The following is a 21,978-nucleotide window of genomic DNA, read 5'->3' on the forward strand; positions in this document are numbered from 1 at the left end:
AAATGATTTTTAAACAATCTCTAAATTTAAAAACTTATCTTTTTAATGATACTTTTTCCTAAATTCTGACGATTTCTTAAAAAGATTCTTTTGCCTAATTTTAAGCAAACGATTACAATGTTACTTCAAAATTGTAACCATTTTCAATTTTTCATCAAATATTTCTTCATAATCTTTTCTTTCAAAGTTGAAAGCTAAGTAAGGGGTCTGTTTAATATTTGAGTAATTTACATGACAAATAAGAAAGTGAAGTTGCAGTGAAATGAAAATGAAGCCATGTGAAAGCTAGAAATAAATGAATCGGACAATTATGATTTTAAGTGTAACTTAACACCCTAATTATTAAGTCATGGGACTTAATAATTAGGATGGTTCATTACCACAATTAACAGAACAGGTATTACTCTATTAAACTAACACAGCCTTAATTACTATCACAATTTGTTACTTGACAATATATTGCTGAGGGAATTATGAATATTAAATAATTCATACAACATTTAATTTAAAATAAACAAAATTCCTTGCAAACCAAATAGCTGCCAAAGGAGAGAAGTTAAAAATACTGCTAGTTTCACACCATAGCAAATTGGTTATTCACAATAAATAAAAATGAAAGGTATTTAATGTGAAGTTGAAAGCCATTACCTAAAGCATTTAAAGTCACATTTTTAAATATGTATTCAATAATAAGTTTTATTTAAGTTTAATGTAGAGGGCCACACCTCCTTCTAAAATATTCACTGTTAAAATAAAATGCAGTAATAAAATTCACACATAAAAAATTAGCCAAAAAAATCTAAGAACCTACAGCCTGAGCTTTTTGTTTCCACATAAATAAGCTTTTACATCTTTTAAGTGTATAAATATCTTTTCAAAAATACCCAAGTGTTTCAAAATTATGTATTTAATAAAGTAGTAACTTTTAGTAAGTAAAAGAAGTAATTTCACAAAATGCCAAAAACACTGAAAAAACCCAAACTGAAAGTTATTTATCAGTTATTATGGACCAGAAAAAATAAAAAGTTGATTTTAAGAGCTGTTAGCTATGAATTAATGATTATGCTTTGCAACAATAACTTGTTTCTAAACATATAGCAGCAAAAATAGAAGAAATTGTATATGATTTGATAACCAAGAATGTTTTTCAAGTTGTTTGTTAGACAAATTAAATTTCATATGATTAAAAAAAGTTATTCATATTAGTTTAAAACTGAAAAATCATTTAAAACCATTAAGCATTGCCACAACTTATTAGAATCAGAAGAATTTGCTCTACTAAGCTTAATTAGTATTATTACTAGGCAATATTTAACAGTGTATGGTAACATTCATGTCAGCAAGCTAGAAGGTTGGAAGTAGCCGATTCCTTTTTTCTGAAGTTATGAAGAATAGAAAATTTTACCCTCTGCAATTGCATCCTTGTAATTTTAGAAAAGTTAGGATTATAACAGTGAAAGATTGAAACTGATAAAGAATTTTTCCAATTGATACATGCATCAGTTAAAGTCAAAATGAGCAAAAAAAAAGTTAGGAAGGGAATAAATATCACTTTTAAATTCTTTTCTAAAGAACTGTAGCTATTGATGTCTCTGAACTCAAAAATTGTTCATTATGATGAGTTAAATTCACCTAATTTGAATTGTTTTTAATAAATAGTACAGGAAGCTATGAGGAAATAAAAGTTTCAATCCTAATTATTTCCACCCCTTTTGGATTGGATGGCCCATCTAAGAAATCAGCAGATACTTTATATATCTCTCATTGGTTCAATTTCAAATAAAATTACTCTAGATGTTGTGTTAATGAAATACATAACTCTAAGGATCCAAGATCACAAAACACAATATTCCAAAAGTAACGACATGAGAACCATTGCAATAGGTATTCTTTTCATTAGGAATCTACCTAGAAATACAAATATCCAGAATTCAGATAATCCACGAATTTTTTTATATGAACAAATTAACTCAGCTTTCAAATAGACCTGGGAAATAGCTGTGGCTAAATAACAAAAAAATTCAGAGAACAGTTATGAATAATTAATTAGAGATGAAGAGTAAACAATTTTTTTAAAAAAGAAATAGTATTAAATTAAATAAAATAAGTCATTGCTCACTGTGTACAAAATGCTCAAACGAAAATAAGCTTGAATATTAAAGATAAGAAGATCATAATCTGATACATGCCTATGCAGCAAACATTGCCTTCAGCAAATTAAAAATCAAACGTGTCTCCTCACCCTCAAATTCTTTAGACTATCTTAAACATTTCAAATTTTCCTCCTTAATACTTTATTTCAATAAGTTGGATGTCAAAACTGGGTAAAAATTCACAGAACAGTATAATCTAATTTCTTTAAAAGTGCAAGATTAGTGTCTCTTAATAATCTAAATAAACGAACTTCTCACAATAAAACTATATAAGAGGCTATGTTCTTAATATTAACAGGGTGCATAGTGAGAAAATGCTTAAAAAATTACGCACTTTTAAGTACTTTTTAAGCAACTTACCCCCCCCCCCAATTAAGCACTTCTTTACATTCAGCATACACGAGGCTGCTTATTTTCTAAGCATAAGATGCTTTCTGTTTTATAATAAAGCTTTGTTCTTATTGAATTTTTTTAAATTAATTTTAAATGCATATTTTTGAAATTTTAATTTATTTCTGCAATAACATAGTAATTTTAATATTTATTTCTGCAACACTGCAGAAGGTCTATTGTAAAGCATATTTGGTTTTGACAAAAACCAAAATTATCATAGTTTTATCATTACCAAAAATTTAAATCAAGATTCAATCAATCAGTTAAATTTTTTACTCTTTTATAAGATTAACAATAAAAATCTGACTACTTTTTAAACATTTTTTTAAATTAACAAATTACAAGTTAATTTGGATGGATAAATTTCTGAATTTACATTGGCATTGATAAAGTTGTATAGCATGACAAAATTTTTTATTTCATTTTTATATATGCTACAACAAATGAAATTCAACATGGATAGGATGTAAATTAAAATTTCCTCCTGCTCTAACTCACCATATGTAGCAGTTTAGAGCATTTTATTTGCCACCTTATAAAGCTAAGAGCTAAGGTATACCAGGACGGCTACCACCATAAGATTGGCAGAGCCACCAGAAATTGACAATAGAACAATGCAATGTTGTAACTGGATTTTTCAGATCAAATCTTTTAATACAAAATAATAATGAAATAATAGAAATAGTTGAAATAATAACAGAAATTTAATAGAAAATAAATGATAAATTATTTTATCACTTCTTATTTCTGATGTTTAGTAAAGGGCTTTTTAAAATTTTTCACATTTCGAAAATTTAAGAAAAACTTGCTTTTTAACCTCTATGCAAAAATAAATAAAATTTTATTACTTTAGCTTTAAAGAAGAAAGAAAAATGCGAAATATTTTAGGAAGAAATGAAAATGATTTCACAATTCCTACTTTTCATAAATAATGGAAACAAACTCAAGAAGATAAACAGCTCTGTAGCAATTAAAATGAATTTGTTTTTATATGAAAGTTAATGCATTGGCTTAAAATTTCACAACGCTGAAGAATCTTATTCAATGAATTGTTTTAAAATTTTGAATTGAATTTGAAAAGCAAAGAAAGCATTTTTTTTTATATATATATATGAGCCGTTTATTTTGAAAATGGGGCAAGTCCATTTTTTTTTGTTATTGCAAGATATTTAAAGGCTTGCATTTCAATAAATTTAAAAATATTGGTAAGTATTAATATATATATTTTGTATTTTGTGGTATCAGATAATGTAAATTTATAATCCAATAGTGTTTACAGTGCTGACTAAAAAAAGAGTTCCATTATAACTAAATGAACTTGCCTCACGTTCAAAATTAATGGATTATTGTAAACATTCATTTAATTGGGAAATGTTTCAATTGCATCAGCCTTTTTTTTTTAATAAAAACAAAATACTATTCAAAAATTTATAATTATTTATTCATTTAATAAAAAGTGAAACAAAGAATATTCTTGTAGAAAATATAACATAACAAAAACAATTCAGTTTTATTAAGAATTTCAATGAAATTATACATATTTAGTTTATACATAGGTATAATTAAATTGAATTTTATTCAGGACTTAACATTTTAAAATGTTCATGATGAACAAGAGGTATATATGGTAATAAATCCATCATGTACTTGCATTTTTCAGATGTAATAGATCTCATTTTTTTTTATACATAAAAGATAATTTTATATTTCTGAAATTACTTGGTCTTCCTCGTTGTGGTTTCAAATCGATAACTTTAAATTCAGCATCTCGTTCTATCGAAGTTTTGTAGAATATTTTGTATGGTGCATCTCTTGTAAATCTGATCCAGCATATAGTCAAACAATTCACGGTTTCTCCATCGGTATTTTTATTTCTTTTTAAAACCTCTGTTAATTTTGTGTTTTAAATCGGTGTTGGAAGTAAACATATTATCGAAACACAAAATTAAGATATACTTTTTATTATTTATGAAATACTGTACAACCACCGATTTTCATTATCAAAGATAGATAGATAGATAGAAACACCCTAGATTTCAGACATGAAATTAATCACATTTGCTTCACCATACAGGAACCGGAGCTAAATTTTGCCGTAATTATATTCGGTCAAAAATAATTTCACTCTAAGATGGACTTGCACTACTTTCAAAATAAACAGATTTTCAATACTGATAAGAGCTAAAACTACCATCGCCAAAATACTAGAACCTTCTTTTTAAAAACTTTAAATTGTTTATGTATAAAAAGATAACAAGTTTTATCTATAACTACCATTATCTCCATTATTTTCGAAAATGGACTTGCCCCACTTTCAAAATAAACGGCTCATATAACAACATTAACATGTTTAACATGACTCAACAATTGAATGAAGAAACAACATTTTGAATTTTATTTAAAAAAATTGTACAAATTGAGTTCAAGATTAATTTTCCAAATTTTTTTTAAACTAAAATTAATAAAGAAAGAACATTCATTCAAGCGAAATTGGAATTCAAACAACCTTTTTAAACCTTTAAAACGGTGTAAAAATATTTTTATTAAATAATATGCTTTGATGATATGGCGAAAATAAATCCTGTTTTACTTTTTAATTAAACTTCTAATTAAAATTTCGAAAAATGCATTCTTAGTGAGTTTCTAATATCCCAGAAGCAAGTTCCTGCCACATTTCACATTCCTAACTTCAATGATTTGTCAACCAGGAAAAACTTCTCAGAGTAGAGAGATATCAATGGATAAATATATATATACATCTGTATGAATTACAAAAAGAGAAAAAGCAAAAATTCGTTAAATATAATAGAATCTGAACTCTAAAGAATAAAAGTTTTGAAGATCTTTTTTCTTGTAAATTCTTTATTAAAATTTTGATACGAGATCTCGGTAAATTTTTTTTATTCATACCAAAACTAAAATTTTTCCGAGATTGGTCCAACAAATAACAATTTTCAAATGGACGAGGACATTAAAAACACCACGAAATAAATAACGACCATTGAAAATCTATGGTTTCAAGTTAAAATCTCATCATATTCAGATTTTATGCAACAACTAATGCAATGAGTAAGAATTCAATATACATTGTATAGTAAATCCTTTTAATAAGTTGTACAAGACATTGCTCCAAAATGAAATACTAACGACAACAATGATCAAATGTGTAACGAATTAAAAAGGCTTCAATGTAAGCATTTTTAGATCTCTTTGAGGCACCAAATTCATCTTGCTGTATTCATACTTTCCGTTTGCTGGACAAATCTGAGCATTTTTCTTTAATAACTTATAAAAAGGTTAAGCATAAATTTATCAGACATAACTAAAGCAGTACTTCACCATCTTAAATTCTATTGAAGATCGAACGTTTTTCGAAGTCGCAACAAGTACGCATTTTGTATTGCCCATTCGGGATAACCTTCCCAATATTTCAATAAACAACAATGCACATTGTTGAAAAAAGGAGTGGAGAAAAAAAGACATTTAATTTTATTTTAACCCATTAAAGGACCATTTTTTCATAGTCATATTATGTTAAAATATTTTTAGGCTTGAAATTAGAATAAGAAAAGGGATTCATTTAGCTTATTAGATAAATTTAATTTGATTAATTAATAATTAAGTAACAAATCAAGACACATCATTTTGTGTGAGATAAAGAACTGAAGCATCTAAGTTTGTCTTTCTAAAAATTTGTCAGAACTGATGCCAACCTACATAATTTCCTACAAAGATTGATAAATTTTTTGGAAAGCATACTTCTCACGACCCTAAAAAGGGTTAATATGTTTTGGCATTCCTCGAAAAGTTTTTTTTGCACTTCTTAAGAAAATTAATCAGTTTTTAAGGACCTTTATTAAAAATGAAGCACTTTTCATACTGCTACACACCCTGATTAATCATAAGAAATTTTTTTAAAAAGAATACAGAATATTTTAGTAACAAATTAAAATTTTTTATCACATATCTATAAAAATAATGCAAAGCTGTTCTAGACAACTGTTAAAGATTTTTATATTAAGAAATTCAAAATTCCTTTAATTTCAAAAAATGCTATTTTTTTTATTTCAGAAATATGCAAATGACTTATTACCAAATTTTTATATCGGGTAAGAATATGTTACAAGAAAACATGGAAATGCCACCTAAAAATCTCAAAGCTCATCTTATTACAATAATAAAAACAATCACACTTTCTTATATGGAATATTAAAAAAAATGGAAAAATTACTTACATCATCTGAGAAGTACTGATCAATAATCTCATATGCCAATTTGTAAATTTCTTCATTTTCATGATTTTGTAGGGATTCAATTTTATCAAGACCTATGCATAATAAATTTTTTAATACTAATATATGGAAAAAATGTCAAAACAATATTTATTCTTTTGAATTCAATCACATATCAAACATAAATCATTTAAAGTAACAGCAGCACTAATGTTTATTTAAATTATTTACAAACATTTTGAGGAATATTTATAAACATACTGATGCATAAACTCAAAAGTATGATCTTAATAATAATCTCACTCCAATGTAGGAACACACAAACGGAGATACAATAATACTTTTAATATACTAATAGTTATAACCCAACATATGCATGGACAATAAAGGCAATTTTCAAAATGAAACAAAAATTTACAGAACAAGTGGAATAGGGTCCCACTTTTTATTTGCATAAAAATGTCAAGCCTTTTTATGGGATTTTTAAGACTACTCTCCCTACTTTCAAGGCAATTTGAAAACTAATGATTTGATGTACTGTTAAACCATTAATTTAACAAGTTTGTTACAAAATTAGTTTAACACAAAATGTCCATCTAGATTATAATAACACTGAGTTTACCTTTCTAAATAAACTAGCTATTACCCGCGACTTCATTCGCGTGGAAATTTTGATGTATATGTATGAGAACTGACCATCTTGCGCCTCAATCAATGTCTAAGCTCCGTTAATGATTAGGTCATTGTGAGTGCCATCCAGCCTATGCACGATATCTTCTGTAGAAAGCGTCCTACTATTAATCCCACAGCTGGAAGGGGTTTGATAGTCCGCAAATGCTCACTAAAATTGCAAACAGGTCATTGTGAGCAAAACGACAACGCTGCCCGTCACCGCCTGGTTGCCGCGGATGTCCTGCTGGCTGCGGTTTAACGCCTCTAATGCATGCTTGTGCGAAATTGTGCACTAGTCCCATAATAAGATTCAAATCAAGCCCGTATTTTTTTAAAAATCAAGTCTATTTTATTCAGATTGAGATAGCTACAGCAGTATAATACACATAATTTTTAAACTTTTAATTAAAATGAAAACACAGTTGTCAACAATAATAAACTGCGCATGTGTAAATTTTTAACGGCAATTGGAGTAACGCAAATGCGTTAATTTTCTACTCCAGTTGGAGTAACGCAATGCAAATTAAAATTTTTTAATTTCCTTTATTCTGTTTTATTTTAATTTTAAAATATTTCAGAATGAATCCGAAAGGTCGATTAATTAACAATGTTTAATTTTAAATGCATCAAACACTAAGAAAAACAGAATCGTTTGAAATAATCGGTCAAAAACATTTTAAGTCTAACCTCGTTAGCGTGAAAAAAAAAAAAAAAAAAAGACTGAAGCCTTACTCATTTGGCGGTGGGGAAATGAAAAGGTTTTTGTTCTTAATTAATAAAAAATTAACCACTCAATTAACCGGAATAAATAGTAACCTATGTGCTATTCCAAACTATTATCTATCTCTGTGCTAAATTTCATCCAATTCCGTTCAGTCGTTCTGGCGTGATTGACTAACAAACAGAGGTAAATAAAGAAATGTATCGCCTATGCATACCACAGCTCTAGCTATTTGCACATGCGCAAATAGAAGTTTTCGTACATGCGTGGATAAGTTATTTGCGCATGATCTAATCGTAGTGGAAAAATATTTATAATCGCAATTATAAAACTCCTTTTCTAATTTTGATATGATTTGAATATATTAAAACCATCTCCAATAAATGCTGCACAAAATGGTACAAATATCCGCAATATCAGTTAAATATTTCTCCAGCTTTTCGCGTTCAAACATACAGACGCTTTCAGGATACTTCATTTTATACTATGTATAGATAAAACACACTATAATGAAAATTATACAATTCAGCGTAACGAAAATTTATCGAATATGAATGTTTTAAAAGAAAGAGCATTCTTCTTTTCATCACAATTACACTCTTTATAAAAACATGAGTACAAAAATAACATTTTTTTTCCAGAATACAGAAAACTTGTTATGTTAGAATTTACAGAAATGTACCAGGCACAGAAAGCATCATTAAAAGGAGAAAAAAATTAATGTTCTTTTAAATCTTTAAACATTAAATTTAACTTTCCCTCATTGCTTCTTAATTTTTTTTTCTCTTCTGTTAAAAGACAAAAACTGTTTGATTGTTAAGATACATTTTATATCATTTATCAACTTGTTATTCTCTATTTTTCAAATTTTTTTTCCTCTCCTAATTCTTCAACTGCCTTTTGAAAGCATTTTTTCTTAATTTCTGGTTCATTTAATTCATCACAAAACAAATTTCTTTTTTTTTTTTTAAATTTTTTCTTTTGACATATTTTGATAATCAAAAAATTTCCCCCCTAGCCACAATCTTAGTTTCTTCAAGATTTCAAGGTTATTTCAATTTTGAGAATATTTTATTATTAAATTTCATTTGGCTATAAATGATTGTATGTTCCAAGTTTTCAATTACTATTCTTTTATTACAAGAAAACCTCCTTTGTATAACAGCTTGCTCATGAAAAAGTATTAAGTGTTCATATTATTTTCTACAATTTGCTAGAGTTTTTATCTTTACCTAAATACCTATAGACAAAAATGTCAAAACTGTTTGATGAACCTTATTTTTTAAAGGTTAAAAAAGTTGATATTACTACCTAAAAAATAAATTCAATATTTAACTACATTGATTTTCTTTTGTATGTTGTATTTTTAATATACCAGACAAAATATTTTTCAATTTGTTAAGACAAATATTTGAAGCTAATTTTCTATAATTAATACAGCAAATACCCAACTATTTTGGAACTAATTGGAGATTCTTTTAAAATATTTTTAGGACCTTAACAAATGTTTGGCATTATATATTTAAAAAAGAAATATCTTTTTCAGAAATAATAAGAGTCTTTAAATCTTGTCTCCAGTGAATCAAAGGCTCATCTTAGAGAGGGGCAAGAAGCAATATCACACAATTAAATTGATAATTTAAAAATACATACTTGATTTCCAAAGATTCATAACATTAAATGCACCAGTTACATCTAGGTTAAGTATTTTAAATTTATTTTAATTTTTATTATTAAGATCTTCAGCAAAGAACGGCTTATGAGGTTTACTAGACTAATAAAAAGTGAAAATGGTACTAAATTATTGGCCAAAAAATTTATTTTATCACATGTCAAATTAATTTTCAACAGCCTGTAAGACATCTGCATTTGACAGATGGGTTTTCAACACAATGGGCAAAATTTTTTAATATTATTTAAAATGTCTAATATCCTTTTGAGCCATGTTTTCCAGTCATCTATGAAAGAAATATTTGCATGGCATTTTTTAGAAACAAGTCTTTTTTGCATGCAATGGAATCTATAAATAACTAAGAGCTATAAATAGATTATCCAGTTTTCAATCAGTTGCTGAATTTTCCGCTTTAAATACAAGTAATTTGAGGCCCTTGAGAGAGATTTTAAGGGCTCATTTGCGATTCAAAATTATGCACCTTTCAAAAACTCATTCATTGAAATAATTTTGTAGATGGCCTATACAATGATGGGATTGCTTTTATTGTATGTTTTAGAATACCAAAATTTTTTTACTAAATATGACTGATACAACTGGGTACAGGATAAATAATTTTCATAACTTTTTGAAAAATGTTTATTAACTCAAATAACAATATAATTCTGTCATAAAAATTTTTTCCAATAGAATCCTTATGTTTATCTTTAAGAATTAAGAAAATAGCTATTTAGCCATGATAAGAGTGGACAACGCTGAATTTAATAAACTTTTATAATATCAATAAATCCTTTGGTTTGCAAATATTCCTTTAACAACCCTGGAGTATTTTATGAAGGTTGATTTTATTAATGACAATGATGTCGAATATGATCTATAAAACTAAAAATTAGTCTTTAAAAGAAGGCTAAGGCAAGCAAGCCTTAAGAAGGCTGTGACAATTCAAGCTTTAAAACATATTTAATATTCTTCATTATTAAACATTTCTAAATAAAATTTTTTTGAGTCTAGGAATTAAAAATATTTCATATATATTTGTAGATAAAAAAAAAAATACATACCTCCACATTCTTCAATTTGACTGGCTATTGTGTAAAACTGAGGTCCCGCTAATTTCAATATGTTGCTTATGCCATCCAAAACAACTTGAATTACTTGAGGATCTCTGACAGTCAAAAGATTGCAGAGAGGAGGAATAACTTTTTGACTAACTAAATATGCTACTTGTGCCTTGGTACCACTAATAGTGAGATTACTAATTGCCCAACTAGCTTCTTTTTGGACTTGGAATTCTCCCTATTGAGAGGAAAAAAAATATGCAAACAACTTTAAAATGCATACAAACTAAGATAAACTTGCATATGAAATTTTAATCCGCACATTCCCCTTTTTATTGGCTTAGCAATTAGCATTACAGACTAACTCATTATTTTAATATGTGTTGATAATTTCAGAAAGGTTTAAAGATTAGTCAGTGCCCAATTTAACCATGGTTCCAATAAATAATATCTAAATTGGTATAGATGCATATATTTCCATCTGAAAAGTTGCTTTATTTGAGCATTTTATATAGTCCCAGTCCTACAAGTCAGATTTAGAAAAATAACTGACATTGATATTTTAAATAAAAAGTCCACTCTTCTATGACTGAAAAAGACTAAGTTATGAATTTTTGAATATCGCTATTTTAGACAATTTCAATGGTTGCCACAAGGGGGATCAGTCAATCAAAAACATGGAACTCTTGATTGGATCCATAGTAGATCAGTTTAAATGAAAAATGAAATCCAGAATGTACTAAACTAATTTTCAGTCATAAAAAGCTAATAGCCAATGTTTGTTTTGTGATTGTTTCTATCAAGAATATATATTTGTAAGCATGACCGATAGGAACAAGTAAACCATATAAAAATGTAGAATTCATAACATTCTCAGCAACACATTCATCAAATCAAAAATAATTCTTTATGTCACTTAAAGCATTTTTTTTTTTAAGTATATGTGAATCTTTAATAGTTTAGAGCTTAGCTATTGGTTCATGATTAGCAGGTAATCTTATATATATAGATCTTCATATGATCATTAATCAGAAGCATGTGGAAATTAGATGTTAAACATTAAATCACTGAAGATCATTAATCACTTTGAAAAGATTCATTTTATTTTTGTACAAAATACAGTTTGATATACACAGGTTTAAAATATAAAAAGTAAGAGGGGAAAATTAAAGTAAAAGGGCAGAGGACTATCTCAGATGAGAACAACTGTACATACACTAGAAGTACAGATTGCTTATATGACAAAAAAGTAAAAGTTTTTTGACATTTCTTGAGGAAAGGTACAAAAACGTTTTTAGTAACACTTTTTTAAAAACAAACCCGAATTTTAATCATAAATTATCATTTAAAAGAATTTTTAAATCATCACCTAAGGATATTATTCAACTTGGGTTACTAACATATTAATCGATAAAACAGAAATTGCCACAGTAAGCAATTGGATCTTTATATCCATATTTCTGTGATTGCATAAATGATTGTATAAAAATTATGTTTTGACTAAATCTGTTAAAAATGGAATTTTAAACATGAAGCAAGTTATCTCCTGAGGCCTCCTAGATTAAAGCAGCTAAGAAGGCAAGATGAAATACATACAATTCAAAACTTGAAGATGCCCTTTTTTGTCTATTTCTACCTACAGTCTAGAAGGGCAGTAAATAGCAAATTAATATATGAAATTGTTCATATTATAAATTAACTCTACATAAAAATTCATACATTTTATAAAAAAATGTGAATAGTTACAAGAAGGAACAGTATTGCTTTCAGAAATTAATACATGATATACTATTCAATATAGAGGATCCTCCCATCCAGGCCTCTTATAAATGATTACAAGCTTGTATTGAGATCTCTCAGTAAATAGCTCAGCAGATAACAATAATCCATTAATATACATCATTTTCTTGTGGTAATACATTACTTGAAGACTGAATTGAACAGCTTTCTACAGACAAAATAGTAACCCAACATAACATATATTGAAATAATCTAATTTTAACAGATCATAGAGACAGTTACCAATTATTTCAAGACTAAGTTCATTCGAAAATGGAGAATATTTGGTTTCATCATTAACACAAGATGATAGTGAACTGTAATGCAAGGATATTCAGTAGGACGTTACAGAATTAAAGAGTTTGACAGTACGTTATTAGAGTGTGATGGTAATTTCATACAGTAATAAACCAATTATTATGCCAGTCAGAAGAAGGGATTTACATTGCAAAACTGGGCAAAAATGAAGCGGCAAGAAAGTAATTCTGAAATGTTATGGTTTTTATCTGCCCAAAAATTCGAATTAATTTATTTTGCACTCCGGAGTTAGCATATATTGGTAAAGAATTTATGCACACCAAAATCCAACTTTAACATCATATAACTGATGACAGTTAATGGCACTTTCAAATCAACTTAAATGCCAATACTTCAGTACTAAATGCCACAAGTTTGCTGTAAAGCTATATAAATTATGTCTTGGTGGAGTATACAATAATGATGCGATAATACATGATAAATAGTCATATCATTTATACTGATAATTACTACACAAATGTGGAATTGCAAACAAGTTGTTGGAACATTTAGCTGGTACAAAAAAAATAATTTTAAAATAATAAAATAAATAATAATAATAAAGTAGTAATAATTTAAAGATGCTATGAACAAAATGTTAAGTTGTAACTAAGTTGAAAGAAAAGAGAAGTACAGGGTGGTTAAAAGAAGAAAAAAAAACTTCCCCTATATATGAAACCCTAGCGGCCTATCCGCTCAACCAATCGAACCAAAATTTCAGGCACGGTTGTTTAAAGGTATGCGCTGGAGATTGTGATGATTTTAAACAACGCAGTGGTCACGGTTACGGTTACAGTGAGAGAATTTTGAAATTTTCGAATGGCAACACCCACTTTTTCCTTTGCCAAATTGATCAGCGTATTGAAAAACCACAAATGGCGTTGGAACGATTAGCGTATGACGAAAATTGCTGCCGTAAAGCATTTGCAAGGAAGAACATTATAAAGGACTAATGACAACACAGAGAGGAAAGCTGTTATTGGAATGGAAGGTTACAATTACAGGTTTTCAACGTGTTCATTTCGCAGGCGACAATGCATTGCATTCGGGAGATTGTGGACAACAATGCCGAACGTAACATGAAAGGAGGAATTTGCATAACTTCACGTGTTATGGCATCTTGCAATTCTGACACATCTCGTGGACCAGGCGTGTACACCTTAGATTTCAGATAAACTCAGAACCAGAAATCCATAGGTCGGGGGATCGCGGTGACCACGAAACTGCAAAGTTACGAGAGATGACTATCACCAAAGTGTTGTTTCAGCACTGGTCGAACACATTGGGCGGGCGACGTGTGCAGGAGTCCCATCTTGCATCCATACAATGTCACTAATGACATTTCGTTGCTGCAATTCAGGAATAACGTAATTCTGCAACATTGATTTATACCGAGCACTTGTGACAGAGCACGATTTCAAAGCTGTGGTAGTGACCTCTTCGAAGAAGTACGGACCGAGAACAAATGTACTAGCGATGCCGCACCACAACAGTCACTTTGGCTTCGTGTAAAGGCACTGGTGCCACATCGTGAGGGTTTTTGTCAGCCCAGTGAACACAGTTTTTGGTATTAACGTTTCCAGTTAAAGAGAAGTGTGCCTCCTCCGTCCATATTATCCGCAGTGGCCATCTGTCATCTTCATCATATCTGGTAAGGGAAAAAATTTGCGAATCTTTCTTCACCTCTAGACTGCAACATCTGGACGCACTGAAACCGATAAAGAAACATCCGCAGAACAGAGCGCAGAAGCCTGAGAACTGTGATTTTCGGTAAATCCAAATTGCGAGCAACATTTCTTTCAGTATGCGATGGACCTGCAGTAATCGTGTTATGAACTTCCGCAACAACTTCAACTGGAACAGATGGTCGCCCCGATCGAGGTAGATCGCAAGTGCATCCAGTTTCTTCAAATTTTCTTACCAAATCACGTACACTTCTTACGGAACATGGGCTTCGTCTTAGCTTGTGATTTCGCAGATAAATTCGTACTGCTTCGGCAGCATTTTTCCCGTTCAGATAAAACAGCTTTATCAATTCCCCTCGTTGTTTCTTTGTAAGCATCATCTTGTTGGCACAATCCAACATCTGACTGAAGAAACACTCTTCCCACACTGCTTTGCACGCGGTGTTCTGCGATTGGTGCTTGCTTCTACTGTCTAACCCTGTGAATTATGCAAAGTGTGAATTATAATGCTCTTTGCAAATGATGTACGCTGGCAATTTTCGTCACGCTAATCGTTCCAACACCATTTGTGGTTTTTCAATATGCTGATCAATTTCCGCAAGGAAAAAGTGGGTGTTGCCATTCGAAAATTTCGAAATTCTCTCACTGTAATCGTAACCGTGAGCTCTACGTTGTTTAGAATCATCACAATCTACAGCGCATACCTTCAAACATGTCTGAAATTTTGGTTCGATTGGTTGAGCGGATAGGCCGCTAGGGTTTCATATATAGGGGATTTTTTTTTTTTTTTTACCACCCTGTACTTTATCTAGTCCATAATAATAATAAAAAAAACAGCTAAAAACAACCCTAAGGTGACCCAGGCCGAGACCATAATAACGAAAAATAGATACATTAACTTAGCACATGATAATAGCCAAACTGATGAGGCAGTAAATAACAACCAAGAGAATAATGACAGGACTCCCCTATTAATGCTTAAATTCACGTCTGACTATAATAAGGTACTAGGAATAGCGGATAGGCCGCTAGGGTTTCATATATAGGGGATTTTTTTTTTTTTTTTTACCACCCTGTACTTTATCTAGTCCATAATAATAATAAAAAAAACAGCTAAAAACAACCCTAAGGTGACCCAGGCCGAGACCATAATAACGAAAAATAGATACATTAACTTAGCACATGATAATAGCCAAACTGATGAGGCAGTAAATAACAACCAAGAGAATAATGACAGGACTCCCCTATTAATGCTTAAATTCACGTCTGACTATAATAAGGTACTAGGAAAAATCCATGAAAAATTTGGCATCACAAATAATAAACTAGGAAACGGATTTTTCAAATTTTACCCCCAGGATAACAAAAGGTACCAACATATGCACGAGTTCTGCAAAAAAGAAGGATTTGAGCATTATGTAATCAGACCAAAAATATCCAGCCCAGTTAAAGTAGTAGTCAGAGGACTCCCGATTAACACCTTCACTGACACAATCAAAGATTACTTAGTAGAGCAGGGATTCTCCACAGAAAAATTATGTAAAATGACACAACAAATGTCACGAAAATCTTTCCCTTTATTCCTTGTGGAATTACAACGAACAGCCGAGATCCACAACATATACAAAGTAGAGCAGAAAAACTACCTCAAAGTTGAAATCGAGGAATACAGAGGCAGAAATACTACATCGCAATGCTTTAATTTTAACAACTTTGGGCACAGAACAGAGAATTACAACATGTGACCTAGATGTCTCAAATGCAAGGAGGCACATAAAACATCAGTGTCACATTAAGGAAAGGATCGAGCAGCCACGCTGCATTAATTGCAATAAAACGGGGCATGTCGCCGCATACAGGGGATGCGAAAAGTTCCCGCAAATAAATAGACCTAATCAGAGAGCATTTGGTATAAACCAAAACAAAGTAAGACAGAGAATCTCTTTTGCTCAACTTTTTCCATCTACCAGCGCCCCACAGATGGCGCCACTAGCAAGCACGGACTAAAACAAAACAAATCAGGAGACTACTGACTTACTTAAGGGCATAGACTTAGCAGAAATAGTAACCATCATCACACAAATTAAAAAGTTCCTTGAAGAATTCCCACGAATTTTAAATATTTTTAAACAAATGGCCGATATAAATAATATACCTGACAAATGTGGACTATTATTAAATGAGATAGCGCGCAATGCACAGACCCCCACTGATTAATGTTCAGAGCCAATAATCTTAAAATTGTCTATTGGAACGCAAATGGGATTAGGCATAAAATTCATGAGCTGAGACTGTTTGTAAATAAGCATAGGCCCCATGCCATATTAATACAGGAATTCCACCCGAGACCTGGGAAAAGAGTCTACCAGGCAAACTATGATGTATACTACAATTATAGGATACTGCACATGCGAGCGGGGGAACAATGATATTTATTAATAACTCTTTCAAATACCATCAAATTATCCCACCCACCCTCCAATATTTAGAGGCAACAATAGTAGCAATTACCCCTAAAAACTATGAAACCATTACATTAACTTCAATATATATTCCACCAAACTCAGGTACTCAGATGTTTACATTTGATCTAGAGACAATCTTACAAATTAGCTCCAATCAAATAATTTGTTTGGATTATAATGCTAAACATAGGAGTTGGTACAACAACTCAAACTGTCTAAGAGGAAACACATAAAAGATTCGCATAAAATGCTCGACCAGATTTGGGACCAGCTGCGAAACTACAATAGACCTCGCAATAGTAAAAGACTATTTCCTTACGAAATCACCTCACTCCCTGAAATGAGCTCTGAGCACAACCCGGTCACTCTTAATTTTCACTTTAAATACACTTTACCCAGCACCACGGGGAAAACTAAAACTAATCGCAAAGCATTTAAAAACGACTTAAGCAACACAATAGTTAATTTCACAAACATCGATAACCCGGTAAAAATAGATTAACTGGCAGAACAGATAGAATTGGAAATAATCAATGCTAAAAACCGCAACTCGAACCCAATCGCTGATGAAAACCATATGTAGATCCAAAATTAAAAAAAAACTTAAATTCAGAAAGGAACAAGATCAGAAAACTATCAAAAATTTAAACGCCCTGAAATTAAAACACAACTCAATAACCTGAACCATAAAATAACGAGACTAGCACAAGAAATTGAAAATAGAGAATTTACAAATAAACTAATTAATCTTAACCTGGAAAACCAAAATGTCTGGTACTTTGCGAGAACCTTCAAAAAGAAAAAACTCACCATTCCGACCCTTAACGGTCCAGCCGGAATTGCACAGACCGATCTTGAAAAAGCAAACTTCTTGGCTAATAGCCTAGAGAATAAACTTAAATTGAACCCATTATCCCATGAGGAAACTGAACTCGAGGTCGAAGAAACTGTTAACTACTTCTATAACACACAGATGGCGTCACGAGACGACTAAATCCCGAATGTAAACATTGACCCACTCATACCTACAGAAATCATAGAAAGTATTAAAAAAAACTCAAGATTAGTAAAGCGCCTGGACATGACAACATCACAAACAACATGGTTAAAAACCTCCCACTTAATTTTATACTATTTTTCACCCTACTAGTGCAAAAAAACTTTGGAATTAGATTAGTTCCAAACACGATGGAAGACAGCCACAGTAGTGCCCATTTACAAATCTGGTAAGGATCCCACGATTCCTTCCAGTTATAGACCAATATCACTACTTTCCTCTTTTAGCAAGATTGCTGAAAATATACTAAAAAGACTCAACCAACACCTAGAAGAAAACAATATTCTTTATTCTGAACAATTTGGCTTCAGACCAAGCCTATGCACTTCACATCAACTCATCAGAGTAACTGAATATATCATATCAGGTTTTCTAAACAAACAAAAAACAGGAGCTGTCTTCCCTGATATCCAAAAAGCTTTCGATCGGGTATAGATCAATGGTTTAGTTCACAAGTTAATCAAAAACCACATACCAGGATATTTAATAAAAATCATTGTTTCATATCTCAACGATCGAAGCTTCAGAGTAAGGGGGAAAAATGAACTCTCAATCATAAAAAACATACAAGCAGGCGTACCACAAGGCTCAAAATTGGAGCCAGTTCTGTTCTCCTGCTACATAAACGACATCCCAAAGCAATTTAACACTGTCTTGTGTCTAAATGCTGATAACACTGCAATTCTGGCCAAAAACCACAATGCAAGATACGTAGAAATAGCACTAAACAGGCATCTATCAAAAATCACTGAACGGATGGAAAAATGGAAGACCGAGATAAATGCAGATAAAACGGTTGCTGTACTTTTTCACAAAACTCCCCGAGACAAAAACTTCGAAAGAATACAAATCAAAGGCAAATACATCCCATGGTCTCAGAAAGCCAAATACTTAGGTGTCAAAATTAAATTGGAGAGAACATACATTACATTAAAGACAAATTCCGAGTTCAATCGCGTAAGTTCTTCCCCCTAATCTCTCTGAATTCTAAAATGCATAGGGACACTAAAATGCTTATTTACACAGCCTATTTGCGTCCGATACTGACATATGCACGCCAAGTTTGAGGACATGCAGCCAAAACCAACCTAAAAATCTTAGAAAGGCAACAAAATATGATAATAAGGAAAATCTGTGATGCTACATGGGCCATGCCCAGCACCGAAATATATGAAGCCCTCATGTATCCAACTTTCAGACAAACTATCAAGAAAACTGCAACAAACTTTTACAATAAACTTGACACCCATGAAAACGAGGCAATAAAAGCTATTGAAAAATACAACCATGAACACAATATCATTAGATCAAGAAATGTACTTTTAATTTTAAATCAGACCACGTCCCAATTCCTAGCTGTCATGACAACCTAAACTCATTTCCATCCCATGTAAAAGCATGCTGATTGGCTCTGAACAAATAGACTATCCTAAGTAGTACACCTAAATTCTTGCCGGCTAGACTTTCCGATCTCTACTGCAACCCAACTCACCCTCCCCTCTGCAGCTGAATTCCGACTGACGGCGTTCCACCCTCTTCTTCCCTCTCCACCAGGGGACTGACCTGCTTCGCAGAGCAGGTTCAAAATGTCAACAAACACACAAGGAAGACGAAAGTTCAGGTTATTCATCGAAGGCCATGTTCAATTTCCTCTAATCTAGGTCACTACAAGTGATAGCTTCTGGATGAAGCGGGCTCTCCTTCAACTGTACAAGTCTCCAGCGCAGGTCGTTGTGAATTGGGTGGTGAATTGAATTGTAGTCTGAGTCGCCGACAAGTAACGAGTCTTCGAGAGGATAGCGAAGAAACAGCGGAATGCCACCGCTGTGTGGAGCGAGTGCTGTGTGCCGAATTCTGTTGTCTACTGTGGAAGCAGCGTCGTATCTTTTGTGTAGTAGCCAGTTGTGAGAAGTAGTGAGTATGCAGCTAAAGCGAGAAGAGACAGTGAAGTTCAGCTGTTGGAGAGACAGTAGAGCGAAGCTCCGAGGATGCCCTCTCCTGCTGGATTCTGTCTAGCCGCTTCGTGTGCTGTGGACGATTACTACTTGTGGGTTATTGTCTACTGTAGTGTGCTGTTCTGTGTTCGTCTCGACTGTAAATATTTGTCGTCCGTGTACTCGTCGTCTTTGTATTAGTGTCTTCGTGTAAATAAACGTTGTTGTTTTTCTACTGAGGCCTGCTGATAGTGGGTATGTGGTGTGTTTTCGCACCACATACCCACTATCATAAGAACCCGGCGGAGGAAATCCGTAACAAAATTATAAAAATAAAATCCTTTCAGAATGTGGAATCTAAAATGTATGATGTTATTGGAAAATACAGTATATGTCGAGCATTTATTGGCCAATTTGATGAAATCAAAGCACATTCCTGAGAATGAGAATAAACGTATAGAAATAATGCAGAGGAATTGGTTAGTGGGGAGTTCGGTGAATGCAAACATATTGTTTAGAGCAGTCACAAAGCAAAAAATGATAGTTACAATATATTAAGAAAAAATTCCTATGTCTCTACAACATTTATCCATAGATTTAAAAAAAAAAAAAAAAAAAAAAAAAAAAAAGAGGGCAGCAAAACTTCTAATAAAATATATCTTTTAGTAGATATAGGTATTTCTAATGAGCAATGAACCAATCACTAGAAAAATTTAATACATACTATGAAAATAACAGAAGACTATACCTTATTTAGATGATGAATTATCATAGGAATTAAACCTGCATCAATAACTGCTTGCACTTGTTGTTGGTTGCCAGCAGTAATATTAGATAAAAACCACACAGCTTCCTGAAAAAGATAAAGGTATTTTAAAAGAAATACTTGATACAGTGAAGAAGGGAGGGGAGGTCGGGATACAGCAATTATAGTCCAGCTAAAATATGTTTCAAAAGGAATCTGCACCCACCTTGAATTTCTTAATTTTTAACAACAAACTAAAAAAAAAAGATTTTTTATGTTCTATAACTAGTTAAAACATTCAAAATTATTTTCGGCTAACAAAAAGTATTCTTTAAAATTGATAAGTAGAAAATTAAAATGATGTGAACAAAAGTTCAACTTTCACTTGGTAAAAATAATAACATTTTGGATATTTCAAAAGGTAACAATCATTTTTAATAAAAATGGAATCTTCTCAATGAAAAACATGTTAAAATGGTACCTGTAACATAAAAAACGCAAGTAGACACACAGAGACTAAGAAAAAAGTGGAAAAGGTAGAAAGTTTTGTGCACACCTTCACGCAAAGTAAGCACATATTCTGAAAGAACATTTAAAAGACTTTAAAATAACACCAGTTTCAAGAAAATACATGGATTTAAAACCTAGTAATAAACATCAAAACTGTCGCAAAAGTCAAAATCGAAATGCTACAAAATTTTTAATTCTGAAAACACCGTACAAGATAAAATTTGTCAAAGTCACCAAAAACTTGTCTATTTTATCAGCTTTCGAATAAGCCCTCCATAAGCCATATAAGTGTTTTAATTCAGAAAAAAATTCCTTTGTTGGCAACACGTCCCTGAAATAGGCGTTTGACGGAAGAGGGGGTGCCATTCCCACTCCTGATTTTAATTTCCTGTTTTACCTTCATCCTAGTGTTTTAAGTTAGGAGCAAGAAGAAAAGGCTTGAGGTCAAATAAGAAAACATTTGTATTGAGAATGGGGGAAAAATAGTAGACATTTCGCGAAAAAATATGAAAAAACGCAAAAAAGACGTTAAACTTAAAACAATGTAACGCGTTTAAAGCTGTTGCTGAAATTGTTTGCCCCCTACATTTAATACATGCTCTTGC

The 21,978-nt window shown here is 31.4% G+C and overlaps 1 protein-coding gene across 1 annotated transcript in view; it reads right to left on the bottom strand.

The window, feature by feature from the left end:
* The window catches only part of LOC129958149 (importin subunit alpha-3-like), a 62,195-nt gene that overhangs the window by 3,578 nt on the left and 36,639 nt on the right, over positions 1 to 21,978 (bottom strand). The window contains exons 10-12 of the mRNA XM_056070374.1: positions 20,867 to 20,971; positions 10,905 to 11,139; positions 6,782 to 6,873 (exon numbers count right to left, since the gene is read on the bottom strand). Coding sequence (XP_055926349.1) covers positions 6,782 to 6,873; positions 10,905 to 11,139; positions 20,867 to 20,971 — 432 coding nt within the window. The remainder of the gene's footprint in view (positions 1 to 6,781; positions 6,874 to 10,904; positions 11,140 to 20,866; positions 20,972 to 21,978) is intronic.

The sequence above is a fragment of the Argiope bruennichi genome, chromosome X1 (assembly GCF_947563725.1).
Source record: "Argiope bruennichi chromosome X1, qqArgBrue1.1, whole genome shotgun sequence".
NCBI lineage: Eukaryota > Metazoa > Arthropoda > Arachnida > Araneae > Araneidae > Argiope > Argiope bruennichi.